The 26004-nt window shown below is 44.2% G+C and overlaps 1 protein-coding gene across 1 annotated transcript in view; it reads right to left on the reverse strand.

Annotated features, from left to right (window-relative positions):
* The window catches only part of ruvbl2 (RuvB-like AAA ATPase 2), a 63789-nt gene that overhangs the window by 26604 nt on the left and 11181 nt on the right, over positions 1 to 26004 (reverse strand). The window contains exons 5-8 of the mRNA XM_060912123.1: positions 25390 to 25519; positions 25229 to 25295; positions 13865 to 13971; positions 13637 to 13730 (exon numbers count right to left, since the gene is read on the reverse strand). Of these exons, the coding sequence (XP_060768106.1) occupies positions 13637 to 13730; positions 13865 to 13971; positions 25229 to 25295; positions 25390 to 25519 (398 nt within the window). The remainder of the gene's footprint in view (positions 1 to 13636; positions 13731 to 13864; positions 13972 to 25228; positions 25296 to 25389; positions 25520 to 26004) is intronic.

The raw sequence follows: 26004 nt of genomic DNA on the forward strand, positions 1-26004 counted from the left end.
GGTCAAATGTTTTCAGTGCAGTTTATTTGTCCATCTGTCTCCAAATACGATTGCACAAAACCTACCGACCCGATTTCTATGAAACTTGTTGGAAGGGTATAGCATGGGCCGTGAAAGAACCCATTAAATTTTGGTGCAGAGCTGAGTCACAGGGCAGATCCATCAATTTAGGTTGTTTTGCTAATGTTCCAAGATAGCCTTGGCGGAAGTTTGCACTGAACAATGCCACACATCTTAAAACACAGTAAAGTTCAATAGTGACAAAACATAGCCAATGTAGAAATACAATGACTCCATATCACAATTGGCACCAGTAATCCTCTGGCAGGGTTCTCCAGAAAATCTCAAGTAGCCGGTTGGCAGCATCTAGAAAGTTTTGAAATTTACATGCCTTCTGGTGCATTCTCAGCTAATAAGTTACTCACCATTTCCCTGTAAAATACTTGCAAAATCTGCAGGGCTCCGGTCGCCCGAGGCGACTTAATTTGTCATTTGGCGGGTAATTCCTGTCACTAGCCAGCCCGGCTGGCTAGTTGAAAATAAAAAACGTATATGAAGCGAAGATTCAGACTAGGGCTGTGCGATATATCGAATATACTCGATACATCTCCGAAAATTCTGTGTGAGATACATAAAATTATTATATCGTAACTATTGAGTATTTTATGGTCATCTGCCGACTTGCGTTTGTTTCGTGTTTGTTTAAAACCTTCTCCGGTGGTTTTCTCCCTGTCCCTCAGGCAGTAATGTGAGAGGCTGCTTAAGGGTAAAAAAAAAAAAAGCAAGCAATAACGTCACACACTTGCCAACCAATCCCGGGCGACATCTCGGTGCTGAAAGGAACTTCCGGGAAGATTTTCTAGTTTCGGTTTCTAGTCAGCACTGACTCAGTTCGTGCAATCGCTGGTGCTGCATAGGCTACCGTGTAAGCTCTGTCAATTTCAGCGACAAATTAAAAATGGAAGCAGACGAATTGGTTCCTAAAAGAACTAGTCATCCAGCATTTTTTTGGATATCGCGAGGAGGACATGGAACAGCAAATGCCAATTTGTAAAGTGTGCAAAAAAAAAAAAAAACCACAGTATCAAAATACTCGGGTCTTGAAATAAATGTGACCCCTCACCGAATCCAGGGACACATGTCGGCCAAAACGAATCCGAGATAATCGCAAAAGAAGCTTTTTTTTTTTTAAATTTGTGATTTGTTTTTTTCCATCATGTGCAAGTTGAGATCTTGAAGAATGCAATCAGTATTTCAGATAATAGATTGTTTTGTTGGAAAAGCATACATTTTTGTTGCAAATTGTCTCGTTTTTGTCAGGACTGTAGCCTGCTGGGGGGTGTGGGTAAATTACCATATGGGCCATTCACATGATGATTTAAGTCTTTTGTTTTCCGCGAATCAGCTGTATGATCTGAGCTGAGCGCATGGCTACTTAACTGCATACAGGCGTGTGATTTCACTATGGAATGAGTTACTAAACAGAGCGCAGAGGAGCTGACACACATCGGAGATAACCATTTCTAGCAAAAAAAAACGCAACCTCGTTTTCCAGATTGAATGGAATACTTGAATGATCGGATGATACACGGACCGTTCTAGGATTACGTTCCATCGGAGGCATTGGTGTGTGCAAGGCACCGTTTCTCTTTCTGATGGGGTAAGTTTATTAATCTAAGGCTGTGTGGTTATTTTTGCATGTAACGGAGAGTGTTGTGGTTTGGTTAAGCCTAGGTCACAACCGGACGTACGATTTTTTGGCCGTGCGATTTTTGGCGTTTCCCAAATCGCTGTGTCTTTTTTTTTTTTTGTTCACAGAGAAAGACGCGCGTTGGCCGTAAGTTTGTCTTGCAACCTGAAAAAAACGTAAGCGCCCGTAGAGTGAGTCTGACATGACAAAGAACCTCTGCGGCTCGAAAATCAGCACATCACACGCACGCTCTCGTGCTTTTCACACGCGCGCTCTCGTGCTTTTCACACGCGCGCTCTCGTGCTTTTCACACGCGCGCTCTCGTGCTTTTCACACGCGCGCTCTCGTGCTTTTCACACGCGCGCTCTCGTGCTTTTCACACGCGCGCTCTCGTGCTTTTCACACGCGCGCTCTCGTGCTTTTCACACGCGCGCTCTCGTGCTTTTCACACGCGCGCTCTCGTGCTTTTCACACGCGCGCTCTCGTGCTTTTCACACGCGCGCTCTCGTGCTTTTCACACGCGCGCTCTCCGTGTGTTTCTTGCATTTTTTGCATGTAGACCGGCCGGAGGAGCGCGTACTGTACGGCCGGTTGTGACCGAGGCTTTACATGAAACTAGTGTTGTGTTAGTTGTGTCATCATTGTGCTATCTTTCTTTCTTACGGTGTGAGTAATTTTTCAACCACAAAATGTTAAAGTATACTTTAGGACTTATTTTTGTACTTCATAATTGTGTTGGGCATACTTTGCATGGAAGGAAAATTGACGTGGTGATCTTTGTTTACATGAAAGTAGTATCGTGCTAGCTAGTACGGGGTAGGGCTTTCCTTAATATCATGCAGATGAGCAGCATTATGTGCCCGCCCTGCACCCAGAGTAGCTGAGATGGAAAACTTTGAGGGCGATTTTCTCCCTTGTCTGTTTTAAGTATACACTTTCAAAAGGCCACACATTCTTCAAATATTGTCAGATCTCCACATGGAAGGCATCATTGGAAAGCTTAGAAACTGTACTTTCTGAATCTGTCAATAACTCAAAATGCCCCCAGGCAGACATGTGTCCCTGGATTCTGTGATCCGCCACAAATGCACATTAGTCATGAACAATGGTAACTACTCTCTTTTGTGTTATTTTTGACAGAAGTAAAACTCATACATGAACAAATTTTGGCTAGTTGATTTTCTGTTTGGCTATTGTGGCAGCGGGGGCGTGGTCAAGCGGCGGTCTGTGAAGGGAGGGCGGAGTCAGGGAAGGTAAGTGACAGAATCACTGCACCTGACGGGAATTAACCTGTGTTTGTGTCTCTTCCCCAGTGACCGCGCCCTATAAGAGGAGAGGGAGCGCAAAGGAAGAGAGCTCTCCCAACCAGAACACATGTATCTATATGAGTGAACATAAAAGCTGAAAAGCTAAAATAAAAAGGAGTTATTGAGAACTCAGTTCTGGCCTGCCGTGCTTCTGTGTTCCACCCACCTGGTACAATTCTACAGCTAGTTACTTTGGAAGGTAACTAGTCCGGCTGGCTGGTGAAAAAATATATGAATTTCGAGCCCTGATCTGTATGAAAATTTCCCTCCAGATGGATGTGCACTTGGCTTTCTCAGTTACCCTCTGTAGTACGCTGCCTGGCTCTGTAACATAACTATATACGCTACGACGTGGTCCAGCTCAGCCAATCAGAGTGCAAGAATCAATCAACAACTATGGCATCGCTTCTGGTCATGCTAGACCTGAATCGAAGACAATTTCATGATGGAATAATTGGATTTGCAGCAAATTCATGGATTAAAGCAAAAAAAAAAAAAAAAAACCCAAAAACATCTGACTAAAAAAAAAAAGCTCCATGTCGTTGGCCCCTACCACATCAGCGATGCGTCAAATTTTAAATGCTGTGTTGTCCATTATCCTCAAGGCCCCTACTTATAGTACATTTACATAATTTTAACAATGACTAAAGCTAAGGCAAGACTTTACCATTGTCATTACTGGCTATAAATGATGAAACATCAAGTTTTCAGCGCAAAGTGCAAATTTATTTCAACAATACTTTAGTAACGCACAGCAGTGGTTAAGAGAAAAGTGCAAGTGCAGTCGAACTTGAACCGTCCTTTCAAAAGAGTGGAACAGAAAGAACTTGCAAGAAAAGTAAAGTGAAAGTTCACTTTTTCTGCTTCTTCGCAGTGAAGCCAAAGGCATCTAGTTTTTTGCCATTGCTTCCATAGACTTTTTTTTATGGCAAACTACACAAAAGCGCACACCTGCCATTTTCATCTTTTTGCACCATGAACTAAATGGCTTGCCATTATCGCCCATTTCATTTAGCCAAGCCCATCTCCACTTATTCTTTACCGTTTTGTCGATGTCTGACACATCTGTGCCTTCATTTAAAAGAAGCGCGTCCATGCTGGCAAAACCGAAAGTAATTTGACGCGCTCTAGTGATGGAAATCGAAGGGCCTATGTCAGGTGGCCTTATACGCAGTACTCGAGTTGGGGGGGGGGGGATGTGGGGGGAGGCATCCCCCTTCTGAAATAAAAATCTCAAATCATCCCCCTTATAAAACGGCCATCCCCCCCATCACATCCCTTGTGCCATTTTACCGATTAATGTGGAAATTAGCCTACTATTATTTTAACAAATATTACTACCATTTCAAAATAAGAGGCTTTGCGCAGTGATAGCCTACATGTAGCCGGATAAAAAAGACGCATATTTATTTATTTATTCGGTTGCACCTCTCATTCACACCTATACGGGGGTTTCAGTCACTGAAAACAGCTACTTTCGCAAACTCGGGGCAGAGTGGAGATTTCTGAAAACTCCATTTTCAGACACTCGTGTAAATCGGGAAAACAAAGCAACCGTGGGCGAGAGGGCACATGCGAATATAATGAGTCATAGGTGTGAATCTTTCACCGAATGCCAATTGTCCCGGTTCTTCATGAAATCGCACGCGCACGCACAAATTCATCAGGTTAACTTTCAAATAACTGTTCTTGTGCACTTGTGACACCGGAGCCACTTTCCTGAATTTTGAGCTTCGGAGTATTCACTTCTTTATCTATTTAATCAATGAATTTATTTGTCACATACATTAAATTACTAATGTAAACCATTAGTAGCCTATTTAAGCAATCGCTGTTTTCTCCACTGTTTTCCGACCTTTTGTGCTTAGTGAATGAGACACTTCATTACACTCCACTGACCGACTTCCAATTCCGGACTTTTTTGAAAATGTAAAATATAGGCCTACGAGATGTTTTTTTGGGACTTGATTCGCGTTGCTCCTTCACTATTAATTTTTGAGACTGACGAGGCACTAAATACTGTGGAATTATTTTCTCCTTACTATGAAGTTTGGCATCTTAAACAAGTGTCGGGAAATCTTGCAGCCCGACTCTGCAGCCTCCAATGTTTAAGCGAACTGCTGAAACCATAAATGTTTAAAGATTAAATCGTAGGCTAATCAAACCAAAGAAAAACACAGCCTTTCTAGAACGTTGTCTGCCGAAGCCTACAAAACGCTTAATAGCAAAAGGTCTTGCTGCGGCTTCAACTTTTCACCTGATCACCTTTCAATAGGCAAATATCATTATTACTACTACTATTAGTAGTAGACAAGTAACCTAGTTGCCTAGTAGGACAGCCAAATAGTTTCATCAGTGGCCTACGCCGAGCCTCCCCGGGACTAGACAGTAGCGGAGGCTGTATTTATTTATTTAGGCCTATCTAGCGCAACAACTTATTCCTTTACATATACTCAAACATAGCACAAGAAAGGGTTCAACAACAGGCAATCACAGCAGCTTGGTGAAGTTCTAAATCACATTGGTGTCAGACCTATGGACCTACCCCCCCTTTTTTTTTCCCTCGGATCTGCATCACTCTCATTATTGACCTTTAGCGCTCCCAGTTGACGGAAAACTTTAATCCATGCAAATTATGAGCAGCGGAGATTATATTCTCATCTCATCATCTCTCGCCGCTTTATCCTGTTCTACAGGGTCGCAGGCAAGCCGGAGAAAACCCACGCAGACACGGGGAGAACATGCAAAATCTGCACAGAAAGGCCTTCGCCAGCCACGGGGCTCGAACCCGGACCTTCTTGCTGTGAGGCAACAGCGCCAAGCACTACACCAACGTGCAGCCGGAGATTATATTAAAAAAAAAAAAAAAAACATTGAAAAACAAATTTATTTATTTATAAACTGGTTACAGTTGCAGGTTTACACATCATAGAAAAGTCGACTACTGTCCTTGGCGGAGGTCTGCGCCAAGGAGACGGAAGAGTGCCCTTCTAGTTATTGTTTTGTTTGTGTCATGGAAAGGAAAATCAATCAGTTGAACATTTGCCAGACAAAATTTTAAAAACAGCATTAACACAAACAGCCAGTAAACTCAGGACCACATATCAATTTAGCACTTATTAACCAGAAGTGAGTAAGTGGCACGAGTCTCCTTTTTCTGAACGACACACAATAACAATGCAAAGGTGTTTTCTTCCTTCTGTTCATATCAGGGTGTCTTACACCACATAAGAAGCTATCCACTGAGATGATAGAATAAGGTAGCTGGGCCATAGAAGGTTCACGCTGCACGCTGCATGCTGCACGCTACACGTGAAGAACCGGACCCTGGGCCATTAAACTTCATGCTTGGATGTTCACGTGTTGCGTCTGTTCTACTTTGACCGAGTAACCAACAATATGGACTCTTCGGATGACGACGATTGCCTCATTCTGCTTTTACTGAGACAGAGGAAGAGAAAAAGGAACAGAATTTGGAGCCGAGAACACTTCCTTCTGAGAGAAACCCGTGGTGAATTTCACCGAACATTCTATAATCTGCTTGACAATCCCGATGAAGAACTATTTTTCAATTATACCATTCAATTATATTTTTTCTGAAGTTTTCCCCTGAAAGCATAGAGTTATCTCCCTAGACCCGTTCTGATTGGCTGGCGCGGCGGTGACCGCATGCATTGACTGGAATTTCCATCTTCACGCCTAGAAAAAAGTGTGCATGTTCATTTCACGCTTCACGCGTGAAGTGTGCAGCGTGCAACGTGAACGCCGTTCTATGGCCCAGAGCAAATCATGCTACGTTTGTCCACTTTTCTTTACACGCGTGTAGCGTGTAGTGTGCAGCATGCAGCGTGAACCTTCTATGGCCCAGCTGCCTAACTCTCTCGAGTAGCTACGGTTATTCAAATCATTCCAACCACCACGAGCAATTCTTGGGTTTCAGTCACGTGACTTTTCTCAGCGATTTCACTTCCAGTAAAACAGCTGGTTGTCTAACAAACCAAAATGGCTGCCGTAGTGCAAACAAACCAGCGATAAGTTATCAGATCACGCTCGTAATCTAGAAGCCGCTGCTTGCTTTGGATATATTCAGAAGGTCGCTATGTGCAATGGAATCGACCCCTACAGTCTGCGAAAGAAGGATTTGTCATACGATCTTGAAAACTACCCTTCAGTCGAGTTCCCCGACATCTCGAACTATCTGGTGTTGCAGACGTCCTTCTACACCGCAAAACAGTTGAAAGTGTGGAAGAGTATGGAGGCTTACAACTTTTTGTACGTGGCTGGGTAAAGTCGCTGCCGAATGAATCCTGTATTGTTTTTGCCCATGTAAGTATTTTTTTTTTTAAGCTTTTTGTTCACGTCTTAACAACGAAGCGCTGCAAGTTGAAGTGTAAACAAACAGTTCACTTGATTCTCACTTGTGTTGGCTCTTATCTCTCAGCTAAATCATACAAAAAGATCATCAGAAACCCCTTTAAAGGCCTGGATCTTAGTTAAACAAGACGGAGAAGTGATCACGGCGCCTTGTAACTGTACGGCTGGGTAAGAATTTTGTCACGACCTTCATCCATCAGGGATGAGAATGGGACATTCAAAAAAAACCTCTGAAATGTCTGCCAAGGGCAGACATAATGCACGCAAAGCGTGCATGGGGGGGGGGTGGTGTTTCAAAGGGGGGTGCGCCTTTTATCTCGTCTTGTCTTCTTCCGCTTATCCAGGACCGGGTCGCGGAGGCAGCAGTCTAAGCATGGAAGCCCAAACTTCCCTTTCCCCAGACACCTCGGCCAGCTCCTCGGGAAGAACACCGAGGTGTTCCCAGGCCAGCCGAGAGACATAGTCCCTCCAGCGTGTCCTGGGTCTTCCCCGGGGCCTCCTCCCGGGGGGACATGCCTGGAACACCTCCCCAGGGAGGCGTCCAGGAGGCATCCGAAAAAGATGCCCGAGCCACCTCAGCTGGTTCCTCTCGATGTGGAGGAGCAGCGGCTCTACTCCGAGCTCCTCCCGAGTGACTGTGCTTCTCACCCTATCTCTAAGGGAGCGCCCAGCCACCCTGCGAAGGAAACTCATTTCAGCCGCTTGTATCCGCGATCTTGTTCTTTCTGTCATTACCCAAAGCTCATGACCATAGGTGAGAGTCGGAACGTAGATCGACCGGTAAATTGAGAGCTTCGCCTTTTGGCTCAGCTCCTTCTTCACCACGACGGACCGGTAAAGCGACCGCATCACTGCGGAGGCTGCACCGATCCGCCTGTCGATCTCACGCTCCATCCTTCCCTCACTCGTGAACAAGATCCCGAGATACTTAAACTCCTCCACTTGAGGCAGGACTTCTCCACCAACCTGGAGAGGGCAAGCCACCCTTTTCCGGTCGAGAACCATGGCCTCGGACTTGGAGGTGCTGATTCTCATCCCAGCCGCTTCACACTCGACTGCAAACCGCCCCAGTGCATGCTGAAGGTCCTGGTTTGAAGAAGCCAACAGGACAACATCATCCGCAAAAAGCAGAGATGAAATCCTGTGGTTCCCAAACAGGATTCCTTCCGGCCCCTGGCTGCGCCTAGAAATTCTGTCCATAAAAATTATGAACAGAACCGGTGACAAAGGGCAGCCCTGACGGAGTCCAACATGCACCGGGAACAGGTCTGACTTACTGCCGGCAATGCGAACCAGACTCCTGCTCCGTTCGTACAGGGACCGGACAGCCCTTAGCAAAGAGCCCCGAACCCCATACTCCCGAAGCACCCCCCACAGAATACCACGGGGGACACGGTCGAATGCCTTCTCCAGATCCACAAAGCACATGTGGACTGGTTGGGCAAACTCCCATGAACCCTCGAGCACCCTATGAAGGGTATAGAGCTGGTCCAGTGTTCCGCGACCAGGACGAAAACCGCATTGTTCCTCCTGGATCCGAGGTTCGACTATTGGTCGAATTCTCCTCTCCAGTACCCTGGAGTAAACTTTCCCTGGGAGGCTGAGAAGTGTGATTCCCCTATAATTGGAGCACACTCTCCGGTCCCCTTTCTTAAAAAGAGGGACCACCACCCCAGTCTGCCACTCCAGAGGCACTGTCCCCGACCGCCACGCGATGTTGCAGAGGCGTGTCAACCAAGACAGCCCCACAACATCCAGAGACTTGAGATACTCAGGGCGGATCTCATCCACCCCCGGTGCCTTGCCACCGAGGAGCTTGCAAACCACCTCAGTGACTTCGGCTTGGGTAATGGACGAGTCCACCTCTGAGTCATCAGCCTCAGTCTCCTCAGTGGAAGACATGACGGTGGGATTGAGGAGATCCTCAAAGTATTCCTTCCACCGCCCGACAATGTCCCCAGTCGAGGTCAACAGCTCCCCACCCGCACTGTAAACAGTGTTGGCAGAGTACTGCTTCCCCCTCCTGAGGCGCCGGACGGTTTGCCAGAATTTCTTCGAGGCCAACCGATAGTCCTTCTCCATGGCCTCCCCGAACTCCTCCCAGTTCCGAGTTTTTGCCTCCGCAACTGCCCGAGCTGCAGCACGCCTGGCCTGCCGATACCCGTCGGCTGCCTCAGGAGTCCCGGAGGTCAACATGGCCCGATAGGACTCCTTCTTCAGCTTGACGGCATCCCTTACTTCCGGTGTCCACCACCGGGTTCGGGGATTGCCGCCACGACAGGCCCCGGAGACCTTGCGGCCACAGCTCCGAACAGCTGCGTCCACAATGGAGGTAGAGAACATGGTCCACTCAGACTCAATGTCCCCCGCCTCCCTCGGAAGCTGGGAAAAGCTCTCCCGGAGGTGGGAGTTAAAGACCTCCCCAACAGAGTGCTCGGCCAGACGTTCCCAGCAGACCCTCACCATACGTTTAGGCCTGCCAGGTCTGTCCAGCTTCCTCCTCCGCCAGCGGATCCAACTCACCACCAGGTGGTGATCAGTTGACAACTCAGCCCCTCTCTTCACCCGAGTGTCCAAGACATAGGGTCGGAGATCAGATGACACGACTACAAAGTCGATCATCGACCTCCAACCTAAGGTGTCCTGGTGCCACGTGCACTTATGGACACCCCTATGCTTGAACATGGTGTTCGTTATGGACAAACTGTGACTAGCACAGAAGTCCAATAACAAAACACCACTCGGGTTCAGATCGGGGAGGCCGTTCCTCCCAACCACGCCCCTCCAGGTGTCACTGTCATCGCCCACGTGAGCATTGAAGTCCCCCAGTAGCACAATGGAGTCCCCAGTCTGAGCACCCCTCAGTACCTCTCCCAGGGACTCCAAGAAGGCCGGATACTCTATACTGCTATTTGGCCCGTAGGCACAAACAACAGCAAGAGCCCTCTCCCCAATCCAAAGGCGCAGAGAGGCGACCCTCTCGTTCACTGGGGTAAACTCCAACACATGGCGGCTGAGCTGGGGAGCTATAAGGAAGCCCACACCAGCCCGCCGCCGCTCACCACGGGCGACTCCAGAGAAGTGGAAAGTCCAGCCCCTCTCGAGGAGCTGGGTTCCAGAGCCCAAGCTGTGCGTGGAGGTGAGCCCGACTATCTCTAGCCGGTACCTCTCAACCTCCCGCACAAGCTCAGGCTCCTTCCCCCCCAGCGAAGTGACATTCCATGTCCCAACAGCCAGCCGCTGTGTCCGGGGATCAGGTCGTCGAGGCCCCTGCCTTCGACTGCCACCCAATCCACACTGCACCAAACCCCTACTGCTACCTCTGTGGGTGGTGAACCCACAGGAGGTCGGGCCCACGTCACCTCTTCGGGCTGAGCCCGGCTGGGCCCCATGGGCAAAGGCCCGGCCACCAAGCGCTCGCATACGAGCCCCAACCCCGGGCCTGGCTCCAGGGTGGGGCCCCGGCTGCGTCCTACCGGGCGACGTCACGGTCCTGGATTTTTTCTCCATAGGGGTTTTTTGGTGAACTGCTCTTGGTCTGGCCTGTCACCTAGGACCTGTCTGCCTTGGGAAACCCTAACAGGGGCATAATGCCCCCGACAACATAGCTCCTAGGATCATTCAAGCACACAAACAAGCCCCTCCTAGAACTGCCACCTTATTGTGGTGGAGGGGTTTGTGTGCTTGTGTGCCTTTTTTATATATATATATATATATATATATATATATATATATATATATATATATATATATATATATACACACACATACATACACACACACACACATACACACAGGGTGCGATTTGTCAAAAAACCAGAAGGGGGGGGATGGTTTTTTTTTTTTTTAATCATGAAACGTCACAAAATTAAGGTAACAATAGGCTCACAGCTCAATAACATCCGATGATATCAAATGAATAACACTAAATGAAAACGAACACTAAACCAGAGATAGTAAATTCATCTTCCTACCTCTCTGACTAAATACACGAACATTAACACAACAAAGTTTGCATTGCTTGTCGCGTTGCTGTGATGTTTCTCTCCCTCCGGATTAAATGGACAGTGACTCGAAAATCACTAAAATATATGAATACTAAATGAACAGTTTGCTCTGATGGCGCAGTTCACATTGTGCGCAGCTTTCCGATTTAAACTGGTTTTTTCTCATCCTTATACTTCCTGTTTCATCCCCCCCATCCCCTCCAGCAAATCGCACCCAGTATATTTTTATTTATTTATTTTATATATATATATATATATATATATATATATATATGGGCGGCACGGTGGTGTAGTGGTTAGCGCTGTCGCCTCACAGCAAGAAGGTCCTGGGTTCGAGCCCCGTGGCCGGCGAGGGCCCTTCTGTGCGGAGTTTGCATGTTCTCCCCGTGTCCGCGTGGGTTTCCTCCGGGTGCTCCGGTTTCCCCCACAGTCCAAAGACATGCAGGTTAGGTTGACTGGTGACTCTAAATTGACCGTAGGTGTGAATGTGAGTGTGAATGGTTGTCTGTGTCTATGTGTCAGCCCTGTGATGACCTGGCAACTTGTCCAGGGTGTACCCTGCCTTTCGCCCGTAGTCAGCTGGGATAGGCTCCAGCTTGCCTGCGACCCTGTAGAAGGATAAAGCGGCTAGAGATAATGAGATGAGATATATATATATATATATATATATATATATATTTTTTTTTTTCAAATTCCATGATGGTTTAAAACGTTTATAAACTTTAAGATAACAAATCCCTACAGATATATATATCGTGAGCGATAATGAAGGTACTGTAACGATATATTAGATTCCTCCTGACTCTATCTTGGACAATTTAAGTAAAACGTACCTTTGTGCTTTTTTGTTTTGATGTGCTACTGGATGTTTCTAGCTCCTCTGTTTCCATAATTGATCATATCTGAGCACAGAATACACAGAACCTTTCCCGGCACGTCCACTTTTCGGATATGTTCCGTCAGGCACGTCGTCACAGTTTGTCCCCCTATCTGCATGGTAACACTACTATCGAGCCATGCCCATCGGAAATAGTGCTTTATCCCGTTCGATTTATCGATTTCCCTGGCACGATCCTCATTTTTGCGGTCCAAAACTTTCGCCATATTGACGAAGTAACTTTGAAAACTAACCAAAATAACTAGAACTTCAGAAGCAATCAAAACCGTGTACGTATAGCTTGTTTCTCCGTGAATTGTAGAAGTGAGATGAAACGAGCGCCAAAACGTTGCCAGAAATCGTCGCGAGTTGTCGTTAGCATAAATAGTGAAGAAAGCAATGACGATTTCCGTTATCACAGCTGCAACCAATTTTGCGATGAGCGTTGCCGAAAGATGCTGGCGGGCGGTCGGTCGGTCCTGCCTGCTTGTGCCACCACAAGCCTTGCCTCGCGCCGACTCTTACCCCCAACCCCCCGAAATTCTCTCAACGGATTTACACGTTTCACAAAAATGACATTTTCAGCGGGAAAAACTCAGAATTCCGCAGATCCGCGGAAAATTCTCATCTCTGATCCATATAGACTTTGTGAGGAGTAAACTAAGAAACAGCTGGGGACTTTAGCGCTTCGTGACTTTAAAAAAAAAAAAAAAAGTACTGTAAAATAACGACACATAGTAAGAAAAGCACTTGGAAAACCCCAACGCCATAGCTGAGAGGGATATACAAACCTTTCACTAAACAATCACTGCAAACTCGAGCATGCTTTGACTCGGCTCCCTTTGATTTCAGTGAGAGGTTCAAAAGCCACCTTTCGCGACGTCTTTTTGTGAAATCCTGTGTTCGTTCACCCTTTTTTTTTTTTTTTTAGTTCACAGGGAACCCTGAAGAAACTTATCAGTTCCATGGTTTGATCGATTCGAACAATTTAAAACAACGCAAGCGTAAGGCATTTTTCACGCGAGCAATGCGCCTTCTCCATACAAACGCTTTGTCAACTGAGCCGCCAGCTAAAGTTTTGAATAACTAATGAGGTGAATGTGACATCACGTGAAACCCAAGAATAATGGTACAAGCTGAGATTTGTTTATGCAGCAACATCCAGAGTGGGCCTTTAAATAAAAAGGGGATTAAGGGAGCGATTCGGCTGCAGCTGCATCTTCTTGCTAACAAAACCTAAATATGACTAAAAACTAATTCAAGTTGACTGGAACTCTTGCCGAGGTTAGCGGTTTATAAGAAACGTAGCAGGTGTACAGTACGGTGTATACATTGTAATATACAGCATGCAATGCATCATCGGTGTGATTCGAGTGTTTACCTGCGCTCCCATAGCATCGTAATCTCGAGCTCTGGTGAAAGACCGGCCCAGTTTGCAGATCTTCCCCGTGGCCTTGTCAATTGTGATCACATCCCTACAGAAGAGCAGGAAGCTCAGTCAGATTTCCAACAATTCACCGTTTAATCTGGGATATCACCTGCAGTCTTGCATGTTTAACTATATGACAGGAAATGCGCATTTTGCGTTGTGTACAGTGTACTTCCTCACCCAGCCTGGACTTTCTCTTTAGTGAGGCTTTCGATCATTTTATTGCCCAGATCATAGATAGTCTCCATCTCTGTAGTCTTCAGGGTCAGCTTGCCCACTTTCGCACCCTGAACACACAAATACAAAGGAAAGGACAGACAGACACAGAGAAAAATCAATAACCCAGATTTATTCAAGGATTTTCATTATTTTCCATCACTTTTACAACCCCGATTCCAAAAAAGTTGGGACAAGGTACAAATTGTAAATAAAAATGGAATGCAATAATTTACAAATCTCAAACTGATATTGTATTCACAATAGAACATAGACAACATATCAAATATCGAAAGTGAGACATTTTGAAATTTCATGCCAAATATTGGCTCATTTGAAATTTTATGACAGCAACACATCTCAAAAAAGTTGGGACAGGGGCAATAAGAGGCTGGAAAAGTTAAAGGTACAAAAAAGGAACAGCTGGAGGACCAAATTGCAACTCATTAGGTCAATTGGCAATAGGTCATTAACATGACTGGGTATAAAAAGAGCATCTTGGAGTGGCAGCGGCTCTCAGAAGTAAAGATGGGAAGAGGATCACCAATCCCCCTAATTCTGCGCCGACAAATAGTGGAGCAATATCAGAAAGGAGTTCGACAGTGTAAAATTGCAAAGAGTTTGAACATATCATCATCTACAGTGCATAATATCATCAAAAGATTCAGAGAATCTGGAAGAATCTCTGTGCGTAAGGGTCAAGGCCGGAAAACCATACTGGGTGCCCGTGATCTTTGGGCCCTTAGACGGCACTGCATCACATACAGGCATGCTTCTGTATTGGAAATCACAAAATGGGCTCAGGAATATTTCCAGAGAACATTATCTGTGAACACAATTCACCGTGCCATCCGCCGTTGCCAGCTAAAACTCTATAGTTCAAAGAAGAAGCCGTATCTAAACATGATCCAGAAGCGCAGACGTCTTCTCTGGGCCAAGGCTCATTTAAAATGGACTGTGGCAAAGTGGAAAACTGTTCTGTGGTCAGACGAATCAAAATTTGAAGTTCTTTATGGAAATCAGGGACGCCGTGTCATTCGGACTAAAGAGGAGAAGGACAACCCAAGTTGTTATCAGCGCTCAGTTCAGAAGCCTGCATCTCTGATGGTATGGGGTTGCATTAGTGCGTGTGGCATGGGCAGCTTACACATCTGGAAAGACACCATCAATGCTGAAAGGTATATCCAGGTTCTAGAGCAACATATGCTTCCATCCAGACGACGTCTCTTTCAGGGAAGACCTTGCATTTTCCAACATGACAATACCAAACCACATACTGCATCAATTACAGCATCATGGCTGCGTAGAAGAAGGGTCCGGGTACTGAACTGGCCAGCCTGCAGTCCAGATCTTTCACCCATAGAAAACATTTGGCGCATCATAAAACGGAAGATACGACAAAAAAGACCTAAGACAGTTGAGCAACTAGAATCCTACATTAGACAAGAATGGGTTAACATTCCTATCCCTAAACTTGAGCAACTTGTCTCCTCAGTCCCCAGACGTTTACAGACTGTTGTAAAGAGAAAAGGGGATGTCTCACAGTGGGAAACATGGCCTTGTCCCAACTTTTTTGAGATGTGTTGTTGTCATGAAATTTAAAATCACCTAATTTTTCTCTTTAAATGATACATTTTTTCAGTTTAAACATTTGATATGTCATCTATGTTCTATTCTGAATAAAATATGGAAATTTTGAAACTTCCACATCATTGCATTCCGTTTTTATTTACAATTTGTACTTTGTCCCAACTTTTTTGGAATCGGGGATGTAATCTAAATGACTATTCAGCTAAAGCAGCTCTGCATTTATTTAAGCTTCATCACACACTGTTGCTGAATTCTCTCTTCTGATTGGTCAGGGGGTTGTATTCCAGCAGAGCTCGAACAGGAGCAAAATCACAGGTCTGGATTAATGACGCAAGTGATAACGGGCACTAATTTGGTTTGTCGACAGTCCAAAACAGTTTTAAAAAATTATTCAATAAACATAAAAAGTATGACGTGTTACTGAATGAATAAAAAACTAACAGTTGGCATATTGCTGTGGTCAAAGAGGAAGAAAGTCACTTGGGATATGCTGTTATAGGAAACTAAACACTTCGGGGCCATAACACTAACGCTGAAGTAACACCATAGTTGATTATTTTCCTACAGCAACACTTATCACTTATTACACACGTTCTATTTAAAAATGCAGACAAGTACGCTCTGGTTCTCAGCAACTGCCTCCTTGGATTATCGGTCATTTCAGGAATACTCCAGCTTATTTTTTTTAAAACCCAAGTCTCTCTCCACAACAATTACAACGCATGCGAGATTACCCTGGACATGATTTCGATATCCTGGGAAAAGAACCGAACACCTGCTCAATTCAAACCTCACTTAGAGTGGAAATCTAAGGGCAACTGTTGGGGCAATCAATCAATAAAAACATATTTATGCAGAACATTTTTATTGAAAAGCAATATTGATTAATTCTTGCATAATCAAATTTTATTTATATAGCCCTTTACAATAACCAAAAGGCACCCAAAGTGCTTTACATCAAAGCCATAAAACAGAACACCAAAACACATAAAAACAGGTTTTGACTGCGGAAGGCGCCACCGTGCTGCAGATTACCAAAAGCCTTTCAGAAGTACATGAAATAAAACAGACGAAACGAAGCACCACTCAAAAACAAGACTCCCCTAGTCAGGATTGTATGCCAATCTAAAAAAGTAGGTCTTCAACTTTGATTTAAAAAGGCCGGGATCAATAGTGGTGCAAATGTCAGGGGGCAGATTGTTCCACAGTCTGGGAGCAGCGACAGCAAAAGAACGATCACCCCACTGTTTATATCTCGACCTTGGAACTTCTAACAGAAGCTGACCCGAAGAACGCAGGACCCTACCATGATCACGAATAGTTAAAATCTCAGACAAGTAAGAGGGAGCCAGGCCATTGATGGCATTAAAAACAAACAGAAGTTTAAAATCAATTCTAAAACGGACTGGAAGCCAATGGAGTGACGACAACGCAGGAGTAATGTGTTCACGTCTAGACGTGCTTGTTAAAAATCGGGTCGCAGCGTTCTGTACAAGTTGAAGACGTAAAATTGAAGACTGGCTGAGGCCAACATACAGGGCATTACAATAGTCCAGTCTCGAACTGATAAATGCATGAATTGTCTTCTCGAGATCCTGCCGACTGAGAAACGGCTTCGCTTTGGCCAAGAGATGAAGTTGAAAAAAGCTCGTTCTAACAACAGAACTAATCTGTTTATCAAATTTAAGCCCACTGTCAAATGTTACCCCAAGATTTTGTACAAATGGTTTAAAAAAAGGGGGGTCAGAGTACCAAAATTTGTTGTAAAAACATTTGACGTGGGTGACGTGCCAAATAAAATACATTCTGTTTGCTGTCGTTCAAATGCAAAAAGTTCCGTGCCGGCCACTGCTTTACATCAGTAATACAATCCAGTAACTTAGTAAGTGCCGTATTTTCATTGGGTCTCATGGGCAAATATATCTGCAAATCATCAGCATAAAAATGAAAAGACAGATTGTGTTTTTTATAATTGATCCCAGAGGCAACATGTACAAAGAAAACAGAATAGGGACGAGAATAGAGCCCTGTGGCACCCCACAAGAGAGGGATGCATATGAAGAACAGAGGTCGCCAATCATCACAGCAAAGCTCCTATTTGCCAAGTATGACCTAAACCATTGGAGAGCAGTGCCATGAATGCCAACATACTGCTCTAGGCGAGATACAAGGACTACATGGTCAACTGTATCAAAGGCCACTGTAAGGTCAAGCAACACCAGCATGGCAGGATTCCCAGCATCCACAGACAGAGCGATATCATTGGGCACCTTCGACAGTGCTGACTCAGTGCTATGTCGGGATCTGAAACCAGACTAGAATTTATCAAGAACAGAATCTTTCTAAAAATGACTATAATTGAATAAAAACAACTTTTTCTAAAACCTTAGAAAGAAAAGGCAAAATGGGAGACAGACCTAAAATTGGACAGAACAGAAGGGTCAAGAGGTGTTTTTTTTAAGGAGGGGCCTAACTACAGCATGTTTAAAGGCAGCTGGGACAGACCCAGAATTAAGACAAGTATTTATAAAAACAAGCAAACTTAACCCAACAGAATTAAAAACCTCCTTCAAAAACTTGGCTGGAATGACACCTAAGGGACAGTTAGTGGGTTTCATGCCACTAACCACTTTCGTAAAAAACGACAGAAATAGTCTCAAACCGGTCCAAAACAGCAGACTGTGTAGAAGGAGCATCCACATCATCAAGGAACGTATCAATGTTACTGATATTCTGTCTGACTGATTCCACTTCGTCAGTAAAGAAACAGACAAACTCTTCACAGGTTGTGGCGGAGGCATCAGACAGAACAGTGGGGCGTGGATTAAGAACAGAGTCAATAGTATTAAATAACAATCTAGGATGATGAGAGCTATTGGCTATAATGGAAGACAGATATTTGGACTTGGCCTCCTTCAGAGATCTCTGGTAAGCAGCTAAACTGTCCCTTAACCAGCCCAGGGATACATGCAATTTGTCCTTTTTCCACCGCCGTTCAGCCTGTCTACATTGTTGCCTAAGCAGACGGGTGTGGTCATTCAACCAGGGATCCGTCTTGGTCTTAATGCTTTTTTGCTGAAAAGGGGCAACAGAATCCAGAATTGCAGAACAGGTAGAATGGAAAGTGGAAAGTAGAGACTCTGGGCAAAGGGAAGAAACCAGCCCACTGTCAGCATGCAGCTGAGAGTCCCTAAAGGCAACAGCAAACTCTCCAGCCGTTGATGAAGTAAAAATACGGCGTCTGTGAGCTAAGGAAACAGGCTTATTGGCAGGTGGGGGAGCAGCAAAATCGAAAACAATGGGGAAGTGATCCGAAATGGCAGTGTCCACTACTTCTCTGAGGGAAACTGAAAGCCCGTGAGAAATAAGATCGAGTGTGTGCCCATGCTCATGTGTTGGTGCATTAACAGACTGGATAAGACCAAAGGAATCCAAAAGGCTTTTAAAGGAACAGTCCACCGTACTTCCATAATGAAATATGCTCTTATCTGAATTGAGACGAGCTGCTCCGTACCTCTCCGAGCTTTGCGCGACCTCCCAGTCAGTCAGACGTGCTGTCACTCCTGTTAGCAATGTAGCTAGGCTCAGCATGGCCAATGGTATTTTTTGGGGCTGTAGTTAGATGCGATCAAACTCTTCCGCGTTTTTCCTGTTTACATAGGTTTATATGACCAGTGACATGAAACAAGTTCAGTTACACAAATTGAAACGTGGCGATTTTCTATGCTATGGAAAGTCCGCACTATAATGACAGGCGTACTAACACCTTCTGCGCGCTTCGACAGCGCATTGATATCTGAGCTCCGTATCAATGCGCTGCCGAAGCGCGCAGAAGGTGTTAGTACGCCTGTCATTATAGTGCGGACTTTCCAAAGCATAGAAAATCGCCACGTTTCAATTTGTGTAACTGAACTTGTTTCATGTCACTGGTCATATAAACCTATGTAAACAGGAAAAACGCGGAAGAGTTTGGTCGCATCTAACTACAGCCCCAAAAAATACCATTGGCCATACTGAGCCTAGCTACATTGCTAACAGGAGTGACCGCACGTCTGACTGCGTCTGACTGACTGGGAGGTCGTGCAAAGCTCGGAGAGGTACGGAGCAGCTCGTCTCAATTCAGATAAGAGCATATTTCATTATGGAAGTATGGTGGACTGTTCCTTTAAACTCATTAGCCAGTTGATTTGCTGCACAACAAACATGAATATTAAAGTCTCCACAAATCAGTAATTTATCAAACTTTGCAATAAAATCAGATAAAAACTCAGAGAACTCTTGAATAAAGTCCTTATTGAATTTGGGAGGACGATAGACTGTGGCACACAACATGGGGCAGGCGAGGTTGATCACAAACAACTGCAGTTCAAAGCTGGAATAATTATTAGCGATTAACATTCGGCATCTAAAACTCCCCTTAAATACAGCAGCCAGACCGCCGCCATGACCAGCAGCTCGCGGGGTGCTGAAAAAAAGAACAGCCGGGAGGGAGGAGCTCCGAGAAAGCGCTGTTCTCACCTGGTTTCAACCAGGTCTCTGTCAGCAGAAGGAAATCCAGATCATGTGTTGTAAAAAAGTCATTCAGAATAAATGTCTTATTAGTGAGAGATCTGGTGTTAATCAGCGCAATATGAGCTGAGCAACGGCCAGACTGATGAGAGGAGCGGGTGAGCGAGCGAAGATTCCCCGGCACACAGCCCCGCTGACAGGTCTGCACTAGCCGACAACATGGGAACAACACCCCGGTGTCATGGAGAACCGGTTGGAGCCACCGATACCTGTACTCCATGGAACTCCGCAGATCATAGCCCCTATAGTCCATGGAAAATCCGGCTAATAAACAACGGGGATCGTAACGAGAAGAAGCTAGGTAGGATTTAAATTTAACGAGAACTCCTCCTTGCTTTCCACGTCTTCTGCGGCTACTGCTGCGAGGTAGCCAGCAGGAAAGACGCCGTAGATGTAGCGGTATAAACGCCAGAAAAGGCGGAGGCGTCTTTGAATGTCCATCAGAGCTGCACATTGGCAGTTTTTCCAAAGACTCACGAATATTAAGAAGTGTCAGGCGATCATACACCTGCAGTGGTGACGCACAATTAAAACGTGCCAGATCAGTCCGCTGCTGGGTTTCCAAAATAAAAAATACATGCATATTATACTGAGCGTATTTCCCACATTAATAAATGCAAAGTACCTGCATCTTTCAGTTCTTTCAAATCAAGGCTGAATACTTTCTTCTTTTCCTTTTATTAAATTATTAAATTAAATTATTAAAACGAGCTCCGGCACGCGCGCCGTTAACAAAGAACACCTGTCTTTAAATCAATGAACTATGTTTGGGCTATTTAAGGACCACGCCCATTAGGGGTGTGCAAAAATATCGATACAGCGATACATCGCGATACTTTGTCTTCCGATTCAATATCGATACTCAAAATTTGAATATCGATATTTTTTCAAATAATAAAATCATGTTTCAGACGGGTTGTAAATCCAGTACGACTTCCACACCTCCGCTCCGCGAGGTGTCGCTGTGCCGCTACCTCACTGCAAGGCACTCTTCGTCTTCTCTTTTTTCCCCCGGCGGTTGCAGTGAGGAAAAAAAAACAAAAAACAGGCAAGCATGGCTGTTAACGTAAACCTAGAGACGCCGCCGAACTTTAAGGCCGATGTTTGGAGGCACTTTGGATTCCAAAGGAAAGGAGGAAAAAAAAAAAAGTGAGCCGGACAAAGAGAATGCACTTTGCAAAACCTGTTTCGCTCGAATTAAATTAAGATGCTCCAATTAAGATGCCCACTGCACTTTTCAATGTGTTTCAGACAGTGTGTTGTTCCTGCAAAATAAGCACAAGTTAAATGTTCTCCGGTATATGTTCTCAAGTTTACAAAGAACAAATTGATATTAGTGTTAGCACTGAAATGTATGTGCAGTCTGCAGTGCAAGTTTTCATAAAACAATTTGATTCTGCTTGTTAAGCAGCACTGATGTGTCCATGCTTACAGAAAAGTTGATAATACTAGCACAGAAATGGGAATTTTCTGTATGTTGTAGTGAAGCAACTCTTGGTTTTGCCAGCAGTAGAATAGAGACAAATACATGTCTGGCAAGAGTGTGTATGTGAAATGTAATTTTACAGTGGTCAATAAATTCTGATTTTCTTCAGTGACACAGATATTGTGATGTGGTTGAAATTTCTTGCAATATATCGATTATTGCAGAATCGCTGTACCGTGATATCGTTATCGTGGGCAAAATATCGCCATAGTATTGTATCGTGAGGTATCTGGTGATACCCAGCCCTAACGCCCATGCATATTACGCCACGTCTAGGAACGCAAAAAATCTGAAAAATAAATTTCTCCATTTGGAAAACCGGAGATTTTCAAGAGTTGTCAAATATCCGGATTTCTGGGTAAATCCGGAAGACTTTCATCCCTGCTCTATAATGCGTTTCTTCCTCTGTCCATTCACCCAAACACCGTTTTGTTTTGTTTTTTTCCCCTTCCAGCGTTACCGCAATGCATGATGGTATATATTGCTTGGTTAGCGACCATCAGTTGTACACTACTTTTCACGATGCACTGTGGGATACTTTAAGTGCACTGTAATAATTCTCTGTGTCCGAAATCACTCACTATATAGCGAGTTCGCCATTTTGTAGTGCTGTTTGAACATATAGTGAGAATTATTACACCCTATACAGTGGACTCCTAGTATCCCACAATGCACCGTGAAAAGTAGTGTACAAGCGATGGGCACTAACCAAGCAATATATACACCATCATGCATTGCAGTCATGCTGAAAGAAATAAAAAAAGGTGTACAGGTAGCAGTCCTTGGATCCAAAAACACAATAGTCTCAACTGACGCATAAGGTTTCCTTTATTTAAGTCCACCACAACAAGACGACGTTAAACTTTAATCCGTATCGTCCTTACAGCACCGTGAAAACCGTTTTAAAACATACAAACATTTCACAAACTTATTTCCATGTCACACGTCTCATAAAATAAATACCAAGATAATCTCAAATTACACAACGTTAAAATTTATACACCTATGCTTCTATAAGTATCTTAGACAAACAAACGTCATACCTTGCTGCGCTCTCCAAGGAATGCAAATACGTATACAATAGTCCTTTCTTCCGTCATTAAACGTGCAAACGGGTACAATGCAATAGTCCTTTCTTCTGTCATTAAAACATGCATCGAAGACAAAGCTCAAAGTTGTGCAAATTAAGAGCAAAGTGCTGATAATAATCCCAACAGGCCCAAGCAAAGTAGCGTTCACCCTCCAACTACCTTGAAGGCTGTGCAAAACTACAGAGCTACCGCCAGGACAAATTTCAACACTACAAGCACATAGTATTTCCGGGTCAATTCACACATACAGGTCATATTAAAGAGACACAAAATTCAGAATATTTATGATCTGAAAATAAATCAGACACATTTTGCTCATAACCCAACCCATGTTCCCTTTTGTTTTCCTATATCAACCAGCACAAATACGAAACCTCAACATGGTCCGGGTGAACGGACGGAGGAAGAAACACATTATAAAAGGGGCATTTCAAGTACAATTAAAAATAAGACAGATAGAATACAAGAATAAAAGTTACAGTGCAGAGCGAGAAATTAATCAAAAGCCTCAAATTTGCTTTAATAAAAGGCAGCGGCAAAGAAGAAAAAGTATTCAGCCTTGATTTAAAAGAACTGAAAGATGTAGCAGACACAAAGTACTTTGTATTTCCCACATTAATAAATACACTCAGTATAATATTGGTTTATCACAGAAATACATGCATGCGTTTCTTATTTTGAAAACCCACCAGCCGACTGATCTGGCACGTTTTAATTGTGCGACAGTAATGATGTAAATAACGGTGCAGCGGAGTAGTGTCCGAAAGTGTTCACTATTCTATGTAGTCCCCTACATAGAATTCCCTAGATAGTGAGTAGTGAACGAGTGAATGGTTTCAGACACAGCCTCTCACTATACATTTGGACAGCACTACAAAATGGCGAACTCACTACGTATATAGTCCACTATATAGTGAGTAGGGAGTGATTTCGGACACTTAGTTTTTCCTAGCTGTAATTACATTGTTCAACAGCAGAGGGCACAGTAACGTACAATAGAGGGAATGCATGCTACTTCACAGTAGGTGGAAGTAACAACTCTTAGGCCGAATCCCATTTCACCCCTTGGACATACCCCTTGGCCCTTCCCCTCCATTTTGCGCGTTCACGTGAAGGGGTAGGGGTATCCCAATCCCAGTTAACGCGGAGGGGTAGGGGAAGGGGTAGGGCTTCTGTACCCCTCCAAACGGAGATTTTCCTGGAGCTGACTCCAAACGAAGGGGTTTGAGTGATTTCCCACAATGCCATGCGGATTTCAGCGAGATTTCATGCGGATTTCAGAAAGATGGCGGATCCCGTGGCGAAAGATTGTCATAAATGTATTTTCTCCATTATTTACGTGTTTTAAGTTGTTATCCAGAGGAAACACGCCGCTTGATTCGCTTTCGAGCTGAGAATGAGCAGCGATTTCTGAAATCCAAGCTGCTGCTAAAAAGCTTTGGGAGTGAGTATTGTTTTCGGTTGCTTGACTGCGTACGTTTTGTTCTGTTATTCTCGCTTTTATTGTTTACATGAGTGTTCTGACACCTCATTCTGTCGGATGTGGTGCACGAAGCGCCAAAGATATCCCATTCAGTGGTGTTAGTTAACAAATCACACCCTGCCAGCAGAGATTTCTGGTTCTGCCTCTGACTGTAGCGGCTGGTCGCAGCCAGTGACGCATTTGGTCGCATTTTGCTAATGTAAACGCTGACGGAGGTACGCGATGACGTATGCGATCGTTGAAGAGCTATCCCAATACGTAGGGGTTGAATTTCAAGCCCTATCCCTTGTAGCTCAGTTTCAAGGGGAAGGGGGAGGGGAAGGGGTAGAAATTAGAATTGGGATTGGGCCTAATACTGCAAAAACACACACCCCAAAAAAATAAAATAACATTTATTTAAAAAAAAAAAAAATCTATAATTGGAAAGAGCTGTTGTGTGATTGACTCTACAAATACATTCAACAAGAAATCAGAGCTCTCTTTATACAGACTGCTAAAGAAAAGGGAAGCAAATGGAGGTAGTAGAAATTTTCATGAAAATTTCAAAAAGGACAATGTTTTTTTTTTTTCATTTTTAATAAAAGGGAAAATTGTAGTTAATAGACTATTTTACTCCAACCTTTACAAATGTGGGTAAATCATTGCTGGCCATTAAGAAAATGACTATTATTTAACCAAAGGAATATTTAAGTTGATAAACAGGAAAATAACAGTTGCATTTATTGCGAATAAAATTCATTCATTTTAATTTTTTTCATAAATATTGTGGGGAAAATCAAAAAAGAACCCAAAATTGTGAATCGAATAATGAACTGGAATTGTTAAACGTTGTTAGATTGTACAGTAAAAAACTGCAGATTTGATAAAGCAAATATAAAGTCACACCAGTTTAAACATTTATTGCTGGAATTCAACAACTATCCTTAGAGTTGCATTATAAGAGTTCAGAGTAAACAAAAACAGTGTGTGTTTCAATACAGCGTCAAACAATGGCAAATCTCGTCCATAAACAAACAAAATCACTGACATGTGCCTTAAATCACTGTGGGCTTTCTTGTCTAACACATTCAGTAATAATGTAGTTTATATAAACTTCGCAACTGACATACCGTTCCTGTTGCAGGCCGGTCGATCTGAATCTCCACCACTTCTCCCTCAATGATCTCCGTCTCTTCTCTATACAAACACAGATGACGTATAACCACGGAACAACTCTCATTTCTCGTGCTTCAAATGACGGTAAACTCAGTGTGACAGCAGGCCTACTCACTTGATTCGGACTCCGATAGCTTTGCGGAAGGCCTGGCTCAGGGCCTCGGTCTTGCTCATCTCCAGAGAGAAGATCTCACTTCCTGCCAGAGCAGTGAATGGTGTGTCCTGACCAAGTGACTGAGCGATACCTGCACAAACACACCAGAACACTTTTACTGACGGGTCCACTGCAGGACAGTTATTAGAAATACACCAGCATGTTACACAGTCTCAGGGACACCTGTAAATACAGACAACTGATACTGATCATAGTAGAGGTAGGCAATATGTAAAATATACATCACAATTCTCTAATCAATACTTTATCGCATTTATATGATACACGACATGCATCACCATATAATGGTTCAAGCAACAATACAGTTTGCACATGACGTCACAGAGTCGGGGATTCCCTAGTGACGGCCATCTTGTGGGTCAAGCTTACCGTACGGGTCACTGAGCACACATTGTAACGCGCGAGTACAAAGTCTCCAAAAGAACCCAAGCAGGCTATTTAAAGCTAGCAATGGTGCACACCTGTTGTATTTACGGCTGTCGTAATAGGTCAGATGATGACGTCAAGCGGAGCTTTTATGGAATTCCCACTGTACGGGAGCACGAAGGCGAGCAA

The sequence above is a fragment of the Neoarius graeffei genome, chromosome 28, assembly GCF_027579695.1.
Source record: "Neoarius graeffei isolate fNeoGra1 chromosome 28, fNeoGra1.pri, whole genome shotgun sequence".
In the NCBI taxonomy this organism is placed as follows: Eukaryota; Metazoa; Chordata; class Actinopteri; order Siluriformes; family Ariidae; genus Neoarius; species Neoarius graeffei.